Source organism: Mesoplodon bidens, assembly GCF_964165515.1.
Source record: "Mesoplodon bidens genome assembly, chromosome: 2".
Taxonomy (NCBI): Eukaryota; Metazoa; Chordata; class Mammalia; order Artiodactyla; family Ziphiidae; genus Mesoplodon; species Mesoplodon bidens.
In genome coordinates this window covers 149,503,305-149,517,342 of record NC_138177.1, presented here as the reverse complement: position 1 = coordinate 149,517,342, position 14,038 = coordinate 149,503,305, and the positions used below count along the sequence as shown (strand labels likewise).

General features: G+C 42.4%; 1 protein-coding gene across 2 annotated transcripts in view; it reads right to left on the bottom strand.

Moving 5' to 3' along the window:
* ZSWIM5 (zinc finger SWIM-type containing 5) overlaps positions 1-14,038 on the bottom strand; it is a 259,729-nt gene that overhangs the window by 46,289 nt on the left and 199,402 nt on the right. For both annotated transcript variants that reach the window (XM_081225797.1, XM_081225798.1), the window contains 2 exons: positions 7,645-7,793; positions 6,063-6,213 (listed from right to left, as the gene is read on the bottom strand). In XM_081225797.1, the coding sequence (XP_081081923.1) occupies positions 6,063-6,213; positions 7,645-7,793 (300 nt within the window). The remainder of the gene's footprint in view (positions 1-6,062; positions 6,214-7,644; positions 7,794-14,038) is intronic.

Below are 14,038 nucleotides of genomic sequence, written 5' to 3'. Positions count from 1 at the left end.
CTTGATTTGTGACCCAAGATATGATCTATCCCGAAGAATGTTCTATGAGCACTTGAGAAGAAAGTGTATTCTGTTGTTTTTGGATGGAATATCCTATAAATATCAATTAAGTCCATGTTGTTTGATGTATCATTTAAAGCTTTTGTTACCTTATGTGTTTTCATTTTGGATGATCTGTCCATTGGTGAAAGTGGGTGTTAAAGTCCCCTACTATGATTGTGTTACTGTTGATTTCCCCATTTATGGCTGTTAGCTTTTGCCTTATGTATTGAGGTGCTCCTATGCTGGGTGCATAAATATTTACAACTGTTATATCTTCTTCTTGGATTGATCTCTTGATCATTATGTAGTATCCTTCTTTGTCTCTTTCCATAGTCTTTATTTTCAAGTCTATTTTGTCTGACATGAGAATTGCTACTCCAGCTTTCTTTTGATTTCCATTTGCATGGAATATCTTTTTCCATCCCCTCACTTTCAGTCTGCATGTGTCCCTAAGTCTGAAGTGGGTCTCTTGTAGACAACATATATACGGGTCTTGTTTTTGTATCCATTCAGCCAGTCTATGTCTTTTGGTGGGAGCATTTAATCCATTTATATTTAAGGTAATCGATATGTATGTTCCTATTACTATTTTCTTAATTGTTTTGGGTTTGTTATTGTAGGTCTTTTCCTTCTCTTGTGTGTCCTGCCTAGAGAAGTTCCGTTAGCATTTGTTGTAAAGCTGGTTTGGTGGTGGTGAATTGTCTTAGGTTTGCTTGTCTGTAAAGGTTTTAATTTCTCTGTCAAAGCTGAATGAGATTCTTACTGGGTAGAGTAACCTTGGTTGTAGGTTTTTCCCTTTTCTCACTTTAAATATGTCTTGCCACTCCCTTCTGGCTTGCAGAGTTTCTGCTGAAAGATCAGCTGTTAACTTTATGGGGATTCCTTTGTATGTTATTTTTCCCTTGCTGCTTTTAATATTTTTTCTTTGTATTTAATTTTTGATTGTTTGATTAATATGTGTCTTGGAGTGTTTCTCCTTGGATTTATCCTGTATGGGCCTCTCTGTGCTTCCTGGACCTGACTAACTATGTCCTTTCCCATATTAGGGAAGCTTTCAACTATAATCTTTTCAAATATTTTCTCAGTCCCTTTCTTTTTCTCTTCTTCTTCTGGGACCCCTATAATTCGAATGTTGGTGCTTTTAATGTTGTCCCAGAGGTCTCCGAGACTGTCTTCTTTTCATTCTTTTTTCTTTATTCTGCTCTGCAGTAGTTATTTCCACTATTTTATCTTCCAGGTCACTTATCCGTTCTTCTGCCTCATTTATCCTGCTATTGATTCCTTCTAGAGAATTTTTATTTTCATTTATTGTGTTGTTCATCATTGTTTGTTCGCTCTTTATCTCTTCTAGGTCCTTGTTAAACGTTTCTTGTATTTTCTCCATTCTATTTCCAAGGTTTTTGATCATGTTTACTATCATTACTTTGAATTCCTTTTCAGGTAGACCATGTATTTCCTCTTCATTTGTTTGGTCTGGTGGGTTTTTACCTTGGTCCTTCATCTGCTGTGCATTTCTCTGTCTTCTCATTTTGCTTATGTTACTGTGTTTGGGGTCTCCTTTTTGCAGGCTGCAGGTTCGTAGTTCCCGTTGTTTTTGGTGTCTGCCCCCAGTGGCTAAGGTTGTGTAAGTGGGTTGTGTAGGCCTCCTGGTGGAGGGGACTAGTGCTTGTGTTCTGGCGGATGAGGCTGGATCTTGTCTTTCTGGTGGGCAGGACCACGTCCCGTGGTGTGTTTGGGGTGTCTGTGACCTTATTATGATTTTAGGCAGCCTCTCTGCTAATTTTAGGCAGCCTCTCTGTGGGGTTGTGTTCCTGTGTTGCTAGTTGTTTTGCATAGGGTGTCCAGCACTGTAGCTTGCTGGTTGTTGAGTGGAGCTAGGTATTAGCGTTGAGATGGAGATCTCTGGGAGAGCTTTCTCCGTTTGATATTACGTGGAGCCAGGGGGTCTCTGGTGGACCAATGTCCTGACCTCAGCTCTCCCACCTCAGAGGCGCAGGCCTGACACCCGGCCCAAGAACCAAGACCCTGTCAGCCACACGGCCTTACTACATGTGATATACTCTGATTTTTTCTATTCTTCCAACCTCACGATTGATAATGCTTGGGGGAAAGAATGATATTCTGTTCAAAAGTCAGGTCAAAAGCTTATCCACGCATTGATTTCTCAATCCAGGATCTTGATAAATAACCACCAAGCCTTTAAAATCCTTGATAGGTCTGTCTCACTGAATGGTCTTGATCTCATTACTTTCTTTTTTGAGCTAATGGTTGAAAATGGGGATAGCTTGTAAAACTGGTAAAATATTGACTTTGATGCTTCCTTATCAATATATACACTCTACATGAAGATTCTTGGGGAAACAGAAGGCTGCTGGGTACTGGTACAGACGGGTAACAGTGCCTCAGGAAGTGACGGAATGACTGCAGGCACCAAGAGTGAGATCACAAAACAAGTTTGTGCTGCCTCCTGATGACACCTGATTCACAGGTGCTCAATAAATGGCCGTTACTTTCACTAGTCTGTAAATTCACTGGGTGCTCCTTGGTTTCTTTCTTGAACAGCCACAATGGGAGTCTGCACGCTCTGCAGTCTGCACGCTCTGCAGTCTTCACACAACCAGAGAAGCGGGGTGACTGCACCCCCTGTGCCACATCCACGTGGCAATCTACATCTTTTAGACCCCCCCAGCCCCGCCCAGAGACCTTCCACAAGGCTCTAACCCAGGCCTTAGCCGGGCCCTGAGAGACAAGGCTGTGAGGGTGCCCACCTGGAGTAGAAACCCAGATTGGGCACCGCGCTTCCTGGGACCCAGGCAGCCGTTGTCCTCGGGTTGGAGGAACTGCGCGCAGCTTGGTTCACTTTGTTATACAGCGGAAACTAACAAAACGTTGTAAAGCAATTATACTCCAATAAAGATGTTAAAAAAAAAAGAAGAAAGTGTTGTTTTGAATGGAAGAAGAGAAATGGGGCAGTAATTAGAGGGGGACGGGACCATCAAAGGCACTTTTTTTTTTGAGATGGAAACTATCAGAGCATATTTGTATGCTGATGGAACTGATCCAGTATTGAGGGAGAAATTAATGACGCCAGAGAAAGGAGTAACTGAGGAGCAAAATTCTTGAGAAAAGGAAATGGCATAGGAACCGGAGCAAGTATGTAAGGAGTGGCCTTTTATGGCAGCAGAGATACTTTATAGATTTTAAAAGAAGATTTCTAAAAGCATATGTGGGGGCTTCCCTGGTGGCGCAGTGGTTGAGAGTCTGCCTGCTGATGCAGGGGACACGGGTTTGTGCCCTGGTCTGGGAAGATCCCACATGCCGTGGAGCGGCTGGGCCCGTGAGCCATGGCCACTGAGCCTGCGTGTCCAGAGCCTGTGCCCCGCAACAAGAGAGGCCACAACAGTGAGAGGCCCACGTACCGCAAAAAAAAAAAAAAAAAAAAAAAAAAAAAGCTTATGTGTACAGACATGCAGAGATGAGAAAACTTCATGTCTGATTGCTTCTGTTATCTCTGGTTCAGGAACTGAAGGTAGTGAGCCCACTCCTCTAAATTCCTACAATCCCTGTCGAGGCCCTCCCCAGAGGAGCAGGCCTTGTTACCAGTAAGGAACCCGCAGAGTAGTCAAGGGAAGCATGAATGCACTTGCTCTAGTGTCTGACCCAATAAGGCTTCTCTTAGTGCAGTGTTTTTCAAAATGTGGTCTCTGGAACCATGGCATCAGCATCCTCAGGGAATTGGTTAGAAATGCAAATTATCAGGTCCTACTCCAACCTATGTAATCAGAAACACTGTGGACAGGGCCCAGCAACCTGTTTAAACAAGTACTCCAGGTGATTTTGAGAAGTTTGGGAACCACTGTCTTTGCAGAATGCTGAGAGTTTCTTGGAAGGTTGATATAGCAATTTCATAGATATGAAAATATCACAATCAAGAGCTTTTCATAATGAACCTAAGTATATGACAAAAGCATTAAAAGCACTGGGATCTAGCTCTGCTTACTTCCTCTTACCTACCTTTGCCCCAAAGGCCAAGCCCAAATCCACAAAACAATCCCATGACTGTCACAGAAATTATTCCCAAGAGATTCAGGCCTCAGATGAAACTGACTCTCTGAAGGCTAATTTCAAATTCTTAAGAAACATGCACTTTGGGGGAAAATAGTACATAACAAGGTGAAATTGAGGGAGATGTTGCAGAAGGATGTTTGATTTGGATTCAGACAGATTGGGGTTCCGATGTCAGAGCCACCACATACTAGTGTGTGACCTTGAACAAGTAACTTTTTGGAGCTCATTTGTCTCCCTAAGCTGATATGTTACCCTAGAAGGAAGTCCATGCCTACAATTCCTTCTGAGGAAAGAGTGTAAGAAGCTGTTCCCAACTTGCCATGCACTGTGACCCTGGTCACAACTGGTTGGACCAGTAACTTTAGACTAATAGTTCAACATTCCTGTACTTCAGAAAGTGTGATTGTGTCAGAGAGACAGTTTTCTATAATTCTTTATTTTATCCTGTATCCAGAAGTAACCAGAGCTGTCTCTGTTTCTTTGCAACAAACACACAATTACCTCATAGCTTTGTTATGAGAATTACATGAAACAGTGTGTCTACAATCTTTAACACAGTGTCTGGCACATAACGCTCAATAATGTAGCTCTTCATTATTAATGAGAACTCCAAAGCCATTAGTGCCCCAGGTGATATCAAGAAGCCTTAGCACCCAAATCAAAACCCCACACTCAGTAGCCCCAAAGTAACCAAGTATAGTCCCAGAGTCATTAAGCCTCATTCCCCATGGCTTTTAGCCCTAAGACTATAATGTATATGCTTCGGGGGAATTCACTAAAATCCTAAACTGTAGTTTTTTTCTTGTGCTATTTTGTATGAGTGGAAAGTTTGTCGTTGCTTTCTGGGCTGGAGGGAGTATGGAGAAGATATAATAGAACTTTTAGAATATGCCATATGGAAGTTTTCCAGTATAACCCCAGAGTGGGGCCATGACTGGATAGTGAGTTCAGAGTATGGAGGATTCTGCAAACAGGGGGAGGAGCTGAGTATTAGCCCTGAAAAACTGGCCTTGGAACAGGGGAATGATAAAGAGAAATAATGACTAAAGAAGATGGCCTTGATGAGAAGAATCTAGAACAGAGAAGCCATTCAGGAGGCCACAGGTCTAATTTAATCTAAAAGTCCCAAGGCCCTCAACCAGATCAGTGGTGATGGGAAGTAAAAAGTGTGAATGGACACTAAATTGCATTCTGAAGGTCAAGGAATCAAATTAATTTGATGACTGGATGTAGGGAATGAATAAAAAATGAGTGCTTGACAACAAGTTTGGTAGAGTAAGAAATGGTGGTGCCAATGCCAGGTTCAGGGGAATCTCTTTTCATAGAAGCCCTGATTTCATTTTTGGGTTTCTCAAGTTTGAGGTGATCAGGAGATTTTTTTTCAGTAGAAATGGTCATAGGGCAGCTGCTAATATGAGACTGGAACTCAGATAAGTGGAAAGAAGAGGAGGATGAGATCACCATAAAGGAAACTCTGAAGCCATGCTATTGAAAAAAAAAAAAGAGTTCTCAAAGGAGTATAGAGAAAGAATAGAAGTCCAAGGCCCAAGTCTTGGAAACTGCCTTATGTCTAAGAGGTTTGTCTGGGGGTGATAAAGAAAAGCAGACCCAGGGAAAGCAAGAAAAGTGAGTTTGGTAAGTATCTGGAGAGTCAGGCTAATGCCATGGAACAGAAGCCAAGGCAAAAGGCTTTCTCTCACCAAAGGCTTCTATGTGGTAACATCTGGAACAGAATGCAGAGCAGAATGCAAAGCACAATGCTGTGGAAGAAACACAAGTGAGTTCAGAATTACTCTGGGTAGCCTCTGTAGAGCCTAAATCTTCTGCCAATTGGGCTAAAGTTCACTTAGCAAGATCCATGTAATGACTGATGGCAAGTGTTCACTAACACTATTGCCACGGGGCAAGCTGATAGGATAGACACAGCACTTCTCTGAGATATGCAGACTTACCTAGCTCATCCCAGAGCTGCCTGCACTTATCTGTCATGGTTGTTCCTTGCTGCCTCCAGAGTGTGAGTCGTGGGTCAGCCATAAACTGCTCAGTTATTAGCGTCAGCATTCTGGCTCCATTGGAATCTCTCATCCGCAGCATCTCTCGAACCTGACACATAAGGAGGGGCAAGAGTTGGTGACTGCACATCATAACAAAGTAGGAGGAGAAAGAAGGGGAGGAGGGGGAGGAGAAGATGAAGTAACTAAGCACAGCATATCCAAAGAGCCAAAAAGAAGGCCTCTTGTTCTGTATGTAAGTTCTTTGCATGTATCAAGAAAGCCTGCTGTGGGCAATGACATACCACTTCACACTCACAAGGATGGCTAGAATCAAAAAGCCATATAATAAGTGTTGGCAAGGATATAGAGAAATCAGAACCCTCATACATTGTTTGGCGGGAATGTAGAATGATGTAGCCACTTTGGAAATCAGTCTAGAAATTCCTCAAATGATTAAACACAGAGCTACCATATGGCTTATCAATTCCACTCCTAGAGAGAAATGAAAATATATATGTCCACACAGAAACATTGTACAAGAATGTTTACAGCAGCATTATTTAAAATAGCTAAAAAATGGAAACAATCCAAATGCCCATCAACAGACAAATGGCAGCTGCATAGCACAGGGAGATCAGCTCGGTGCTTTGTGACCGCCTGGAGGGGTGGGATAGGGAGGGTGGGAGGGAGACGCAAAAGGGAGGGGATATGGAAACATATGTATATGTATAACTGATTAAATTTGTTATAAAGCAAAAAATTAAAAAAATATATCATCAAAAAAAAAAGATAAACAAAAAGTGTGGTATCCATATAATGGAGTATTACTTAGCCATAAAAAGGAATGAAGTACTGACACATGCTACAGCATGGAGGTACGTTTTTAAATACTTTAAAATACTATTCCAGGAGAAAGAAGCCAGTCCAGAATAGGGAAATCTATAGAGACAGAAAGTAGATTACTGGTTGCTTAGGGCTGGGGGAGTGGGGCATGGGGAATAGGGGAGTGATAGGTAAAGAGTATGGGGTTTCTTTTTAAGATAATGAAAATGTTCTAAAGTTGACTGTGGTGATATCTGTACATATCTGTGAATATATTAAAAACCATTGAATTGTACACTTTTTAAAATGGGTGAATTTTATGCTATGTGATTTATATTTCACTAAAGCTGTTGCGAAAAAAAAAAAGAGAGAGAGAGAGAAAGCCTTCTGTGAGAGTCCCCAGTTCCAAAATACTAAGACTCTTTAAAGCCTCATCGGGCAGCCTTGGGTTCAAAGCAGAGGGAAGGTAGCTTCATTACTAATCCCCCCAGGAATGCTAACTCAGAGAGCTGAGCAGAAGGAAGAGGACTGCCAGGGTGAGGCAGCAGGGGTCCCTGGATGCAACCGGCTCAAGTCTGCTCTGCTCAGCTCCCCTCCCCACAGTTAGTTTTCAAGCATTTAGTACAGGTAGGTCAAGTGAGTTAGCTACAATGCATGAAGCCAGAAGTGTGGTAAGCCCAGTTTACTTAAGAAAAAAAAAAAACTTTTCATATCTTACCTTGGCAAACATTGAATTGAGTTGCTTTCCAGAGCCATAGTAACCTCCCTGGGAGAGAAAGAGCTTCACTTGTTCTTTCACCTGTTCCTCGTCCAAATGCCAACAGTTCTCATCATCAATGCTGGCCCCAGCTGTGGGATCAGGGGCACCTGTGAGGAATGGGAATGATGAAATGAATCCCTTGAGTTCCTACCCTACACATTCAGCAGGAGGGGCCCTCTGTGAATATATTCAGAAACAGATGGGTATTCTGCCTTAATCTGGGCTTTGTCAATTGTGTGGGCCTAAATAAATGTAAGAGAGCTAATGCTAGTTTCCTGTTCACTAAACTCTCAGTTGTATCCTCTTCCAAAGTCTACAAATACCATCCTGGGGGAAAAAGCCCAGAAGGAAATACAGAAACATGAAAATAGTGATGTATTTTTTTTTCCCTAAGAGAATGATATTTTTTCTTCTTTTTTGTTTTTCTATGAAGTTCAAATAAGCCTTAAAGCACACATATTATTTTAAAATTAAAAAATACTTTCTTAGAAAATAAAACATTCTCTTTTTAAAGTTCACTATAAAATTGTAGCTTCTCAAGTGGTGTCAACACTTCTACATTTCTAGAAACTTGCCCCTGGGGACTTCCCTGGTGGCCCAGTGGTTAAGAATCCGCCTGCCAATGCAGGGGACACGGGTTCGAGCCCTGGTCCAGGAAGATCCCACATGCCACGGTACATGGGCCTCTCACTGCTGTGGCCTTCTCCCGTTGCAGAGCACAGGCTCCGGACGTGCAGGCTCAGCGGCCATGGCTCATGGGCCCAGCCGCTCCGCGGCACGTGGGATCCTCCCGGACCTGGGCACGAAACCGTGTCCCCTGCATCGGCAGGCAGACTCTCAACCACTGCGCCACCAGGGAAGCCCGGTTGTTTCTTTTTTTGCTATTGAGCTGCATGAGCTGCGTCTAAATTTTGGAGATTAATCTTTGTTAGTTGCTTCATTTGCAAATATTTTCTCCCATTCTGAGGGTTGTCTTTTTATCTTGTTTATGGTTTCCTTTGCTGTGCAAAAGCTTTTAAATTTCATTAGGTCCCATTTGTTTATTTTTGGTTTTATTTCCATTTCTCTAGGAGGTGGGTCAAAAAGGATCTTGCTGTAATTTATGTCACAGAATGTTCTGCCTATGTTTTCCTCTAAGAGTTTGATAGTGTCTGGCCTTACATTTAGGTCTTTAACCATTTTGAGTTTATTTTTGTGTATGGTGTTTGGGAGTGTTCTAATTTCATTCTTTTACATGTAGCTGTCCAGTTTTCCCAGCACCACTTACTGAAGAGGCTGTCTTTTCTCCACTGTATATTCTTGCCTCCTTTATCAAAAAAAAAGGTGACCATTTGTGCGTGGGTTTATCTCTGGGCTTTCTATCCTGTTCCATTGATCTATATTTCTGTTTTTGTGCCAGTACCATACTGTCTTGATTAATGTAGCTTTGTAGTGTAGTCTGAAGTCCAGAAACCTGAATCCACCAGCTCCATTTTTCTTTCTCAAGATTGCTTGTGGGGGGAGCTTCAAAAGAGTAAGACGTGGAGATCACCTTCCTCCCCACAAATACGTCAGAAATACATCTACATGTGGAACAAGTCCTACAGAACACCTACTGAACGCTGGCAGAAGACTTCAGAACTCCCAAAGGGCAAGAAACTCCCCATGTACCTGGGTAGGGCAAAAGGAAAAAGGAAAAACAGAGACAAAAGAATAGGGATGGGACCTGCACCAGTGGGAGGGAGTTGTAAAGGAGGAAAGGTTTCCAGACACTTGGAAGCCCCTTCGTGGGTGGAGAATGCGGGTGGCAGAGAGGGGAAGCTTCGGAGTCATGGAGGAGAGCGCAGCAACAGGGGTGTGGAGGGCAAAGTGGAGAGATTCCCGCACAGAGGATAGGTGCCGACCAGCACTCACCAGCCTGAGAGGCTTGTCTGCTCACCCGCTGGGGCGGACAGGCACTGGGAGCTGAGGCTCAGGCTTCAGAGGTCGTATCCCAGGGAGAGGACTGGGGTTGGCTGGGTGAACACAGTCTGAAGGGGGCTAGTGCGCCACAGCTAGGTGGGAGGAAGTCCAGGAAAAAGTCTGGAGCTGCAGAAGAGGCTAGACACTTTTTCTTGCCTCTTTGTTTCCTGTTGCACGAGGAGAGGGGATTAAGAGTGCTGCTTAAAGGAGCTCCAGAGATGGGCGCGAACCATGGCTATCAGCACGGACCTCAGAGACGGGCATGAGACGCTAAGGCTGCTGCTGCAGCCACCAAGAAGCCTGTGTGCAAGCACAGGTCACTATCCACACCTCCCCTCCTGGGAGCCTGTGCAGCCCACCACTGCCAGGGGGGTCCCATGATCCAGGGACAACTTCCCTGGGAGAACACATGGCGCGGCTCAGGCTGTTGCAATATCATGATGGCCTCTGCTACCGCAGGCTGGCCCCGGATCCGTACCCCTCCCTCCCCCAAGCCTGAGTGAGCCAGAGCCCCCGAATCAGCTGCTCCTTTAACCCCATCCTGTCTGAGCAAAGAACAGATGCCTTCAGGCAGCCTACACGCAGAGGCAGGTCCAAATCCAAAGCTGAACCCCAGGAGCTGTGTGAACAAAGAAGAGAAAGGGAAATTTCTCCCAGCAGCCTCAGGAGCAGCGGATGAAATCTCCACAATCAACTTGATGTACCGTGCATCTGTGGAATACCTGAATAGACAACGAATCATCCCAAATTGAGGAGGTGGACACTGGGAGCAACGATATATATATATACATTTTTCCCCTTTTCTCTTTTTGTGAGTGTGTATGGGTATGCTTCTGTGTGTGATTTTGTCTGTATAGCTTTGCTTTTACCATTTGTCCTAGGGTTCTGTCTGCCCGTTGTGTTTTGTTTTTTTTTTTAGTACAGTTTATAGTGCTTGTTATCATTGGTGTATTTGTTTTTTGGTTTGGTGGCTCTCTTCTTTCTTTCTTTTTCTTATTACTTAAAAGATTGTTTTTAATAATTATTTTTTATTTTAATAACTTTATTTAATTTTATTTTACCTTATTTTACTTTATTTTATTTTATCTTCTTCTTTCTTTCTTTCTTTCTTTTTCTCCCTTTTATTCTGAGCTGTGTGGATGACAGGCTCTTGGTGCTCCACCAGGTGTCAGGGCTGTGTCTCTAAGGTGGGAGAGCCAAGTTCAGGACACTGGTTCACAAGAGACCTCCCAGCTCCACGTAATATCAAACGGTGAAAATCTCCCAGAGATCTCCATCTCAACACCAACACCCAGCTCCACTCAACGAACGACCAGCAAGCTACACTGCTGGACACCCTAAGCCAGACAACTAGCAAGACAGGAAAACAATCCCATCCATTAGCACAGAGGCTGCCTAAAATCATAATAAGCTCACAGACACCCCAAAACACAGCACAGGACGTGGACCTGCCCACCAGAAAGCCAAGATCCAGCCTCATCCACCAGAACACAGGCACTAGTCCCCTCCACCAGGAAGCCTACACAACCCACTGCACCAACCTTAGCCACTGGGGACAGACACCAAAAACAATGGGAACTACGAACCTGAAGCCTGCAAAAAGGAGACCCCAAACACAGTAAGTTAAGCAAAATGAGAAGACAGAAGAACACACATCAGATGAAGGAGCAAGGCACAATCCCACCAGACCTAACAAATGAACAGGAAATAGGCAGTCTACCTGAAAAAGAATTCAGAATAATGATAGTAAAGGTGACCCAAAATCTTGGAAATAGAATACAGAAAATACAAGAAACGTTTATCAAGGACCTAGAAGAACTAAAGGGCAAACAAACAGTGATGAACAACACAATAAATGAAATTAAAAATTGTCTCAAAGGGATCAATAGCAGAACAACTGAGGCAGAAGAACGGATAAGTGACCTGGAAGATATAATAGTGGAAATAACTACCGCAGAGCAGAATAAAGAAAAAAGAATGAAAAGAATTGAGGACAGTCTCAGAGACCTCTGGGACAATATTAAACACACAAACATTCGAATTATAGGGGTCGCAGAAGAAGAAGAGAAAAAGAAGGGGACTGAGAAAATATTTGAAGAGATTATAGTTGAAAACTTCCCCAATATGGGAAAGGAAATAGTTAATCAAGTCCAGGAAGCACACAGAGTCCCATACAGAATAAATCCAAGGAGAAACACGCCAAGACACATATTAATCAAACAATCAAAAATTAAATACAAAGAAAAAATATTAAAAGCAGCAAGGGAAAAACAACAACACACAAGGGAATCCCCATAAGGTTAATAGCTGATATTTCAGCAGAAACTCTGCAAGCCAGAAGGGAGTGGCAAGACATATTAAAGTGATGAAGGAGAAAAACCTACAATCAAGATTTCTCTACCCTAATCAATGAATTTGGTAAAGTAGCAGGATACAAAATTAATGCACAGAAATCTCTGGCATTCCTATACACTAATGATGAAAAATCTGAAAGTGAATTTAAGAAAACACTCCCATTTACCACTGCAACAAAAAGAATAAAATATCTAGGAATAAACCTACCTAAGGAGACAAAAGACCTGTATGCAGAAAATTATAAGACACTGATGAAAGAAATTAAAGATGATACAAATAGATGGAGAGATACACCGTGTTCTTGGATTGGAAGAGCCAACATTGTGAAAATAACTCTACTACCCAAAGCAATCTACAGATTCAATGCAAGCCCTATCAAACTACCACTGGCATTTTTCACAGAACTAGAATGAAAAATTTCACAGTTTATATGGAAACACAAAAGACCCCGAATAGCCAAAACAATCTTGAGAAAGAAAAACGGAGCTGGAGGAATCAGGCTCCCTGACTTCAGACTATACTACAAAGCTACAGTAATCAAGACAGTATGGTACTGGCACAAAAACAGAAATATAGATCGATGGAACAGCATAGAAAGCCCAGAGATAAACCCACGCACATATAGTCACCTTATCTTTGATAACGAGGCAAGAATATACAGTGGAGAAAAGACAGTCTCTTCAGTAAGTGGTGCTGGGAAAACTGGACAGCTACATGTAAAAGAATGAAATTAGAACATTCCCTAACCCCATACACAAAAATAAACTCAAAATGGATTAAAGACCTAAATGGAAGGCTGGACACAATCAAACTCTTAGAGGAAAACATAGGCAGAACACTCTCTGACATAAATCAAAGCAAGATCCTTTTTGACCCACCTCCTAGAGAAATGGAAATAAAACCAAAAATAAACAAATGGGACCTAATGAAACTTAAAAGCTTTTGCACAGCAAAGGAAAACATAAACAAGACAAAAAGATAACCCTCAGAATGGGAGAAAATATTTGCAAATGAATCAATGGGCAAAGGATTAATCTCCAAAATATACAAACAGCTCATGAAGCTCAATATTAAAAAAAGAAAAAACCCAATCCAAAAATGGGCAGAAGACCTAAACAGACATTTCTCTAAAGAAGACATACAGATTGCCAACAAACACATGAAAGAATGCTCAACATCATTAATCATTAGAGAAATGCAAATCAAAACTACAATGAGATATCATCTCACACCAGTCAGAATGGCCATTATCAAAAAATCTACACGACATTAAATGCTGGAGAGGGTGTGGAGAAAAGGGAACCCTCTTGCACTGTTGGTAGGAATGTAAATTGATACAGCCACTATGGAGAACAGTATGGAGGCTCCTTAAAAATCTAAAAATAGAATTACCATATGACCCAGCAATCCCACTACCGGGCATATACCCTGAGAAAACCATAATTCAAAAAGAGTCATGTACCACAATGTTCACTGCAGCTCTATTTACAATAGCCAAGACATGGAAGCAACCTAAGTGTCCATCGACAGATGAATGGATAAAGAAGGTGTGGCACATATATACAATGGAATATTACTCAGCCATAAAAAGAAACGAAACTGAGTTATTTGTAGTGAGGTGGTTGGACCTAGAGTCTGTCATACAGAGTGAAGTAAGTCAGAAAGAGAAAAACAAATACCGTATGCTAACACATATATATGGAATCTAAAAAAAAAAAAAAGGTCATGAGAACCTCGAGGCAAGACGGGAATAAAGACGCAGACCTACTAGAGAATGGACTTGAGGATATGGGGAGGGGGAAGGGTAAGCTGTGACAATGTGAGAGAGTGGCACGGACATATATACACTACCAAACATAAAATAGCTAGCTAGTGGGAAGCAGCCGCATAGCACAGGGAGATCAGCTTGGTGCTTTGTGACCACCTAGAGGGGTGGGATAGGGAGGGTGGGAGGGAGGGAGACGCAAGAGGGAAGAGATATGGGGACATAGGTATATGTATAACTGATTCACTTTGTTATAAAGCAGAAACTAACATACCACTGTTAAGCAATTAT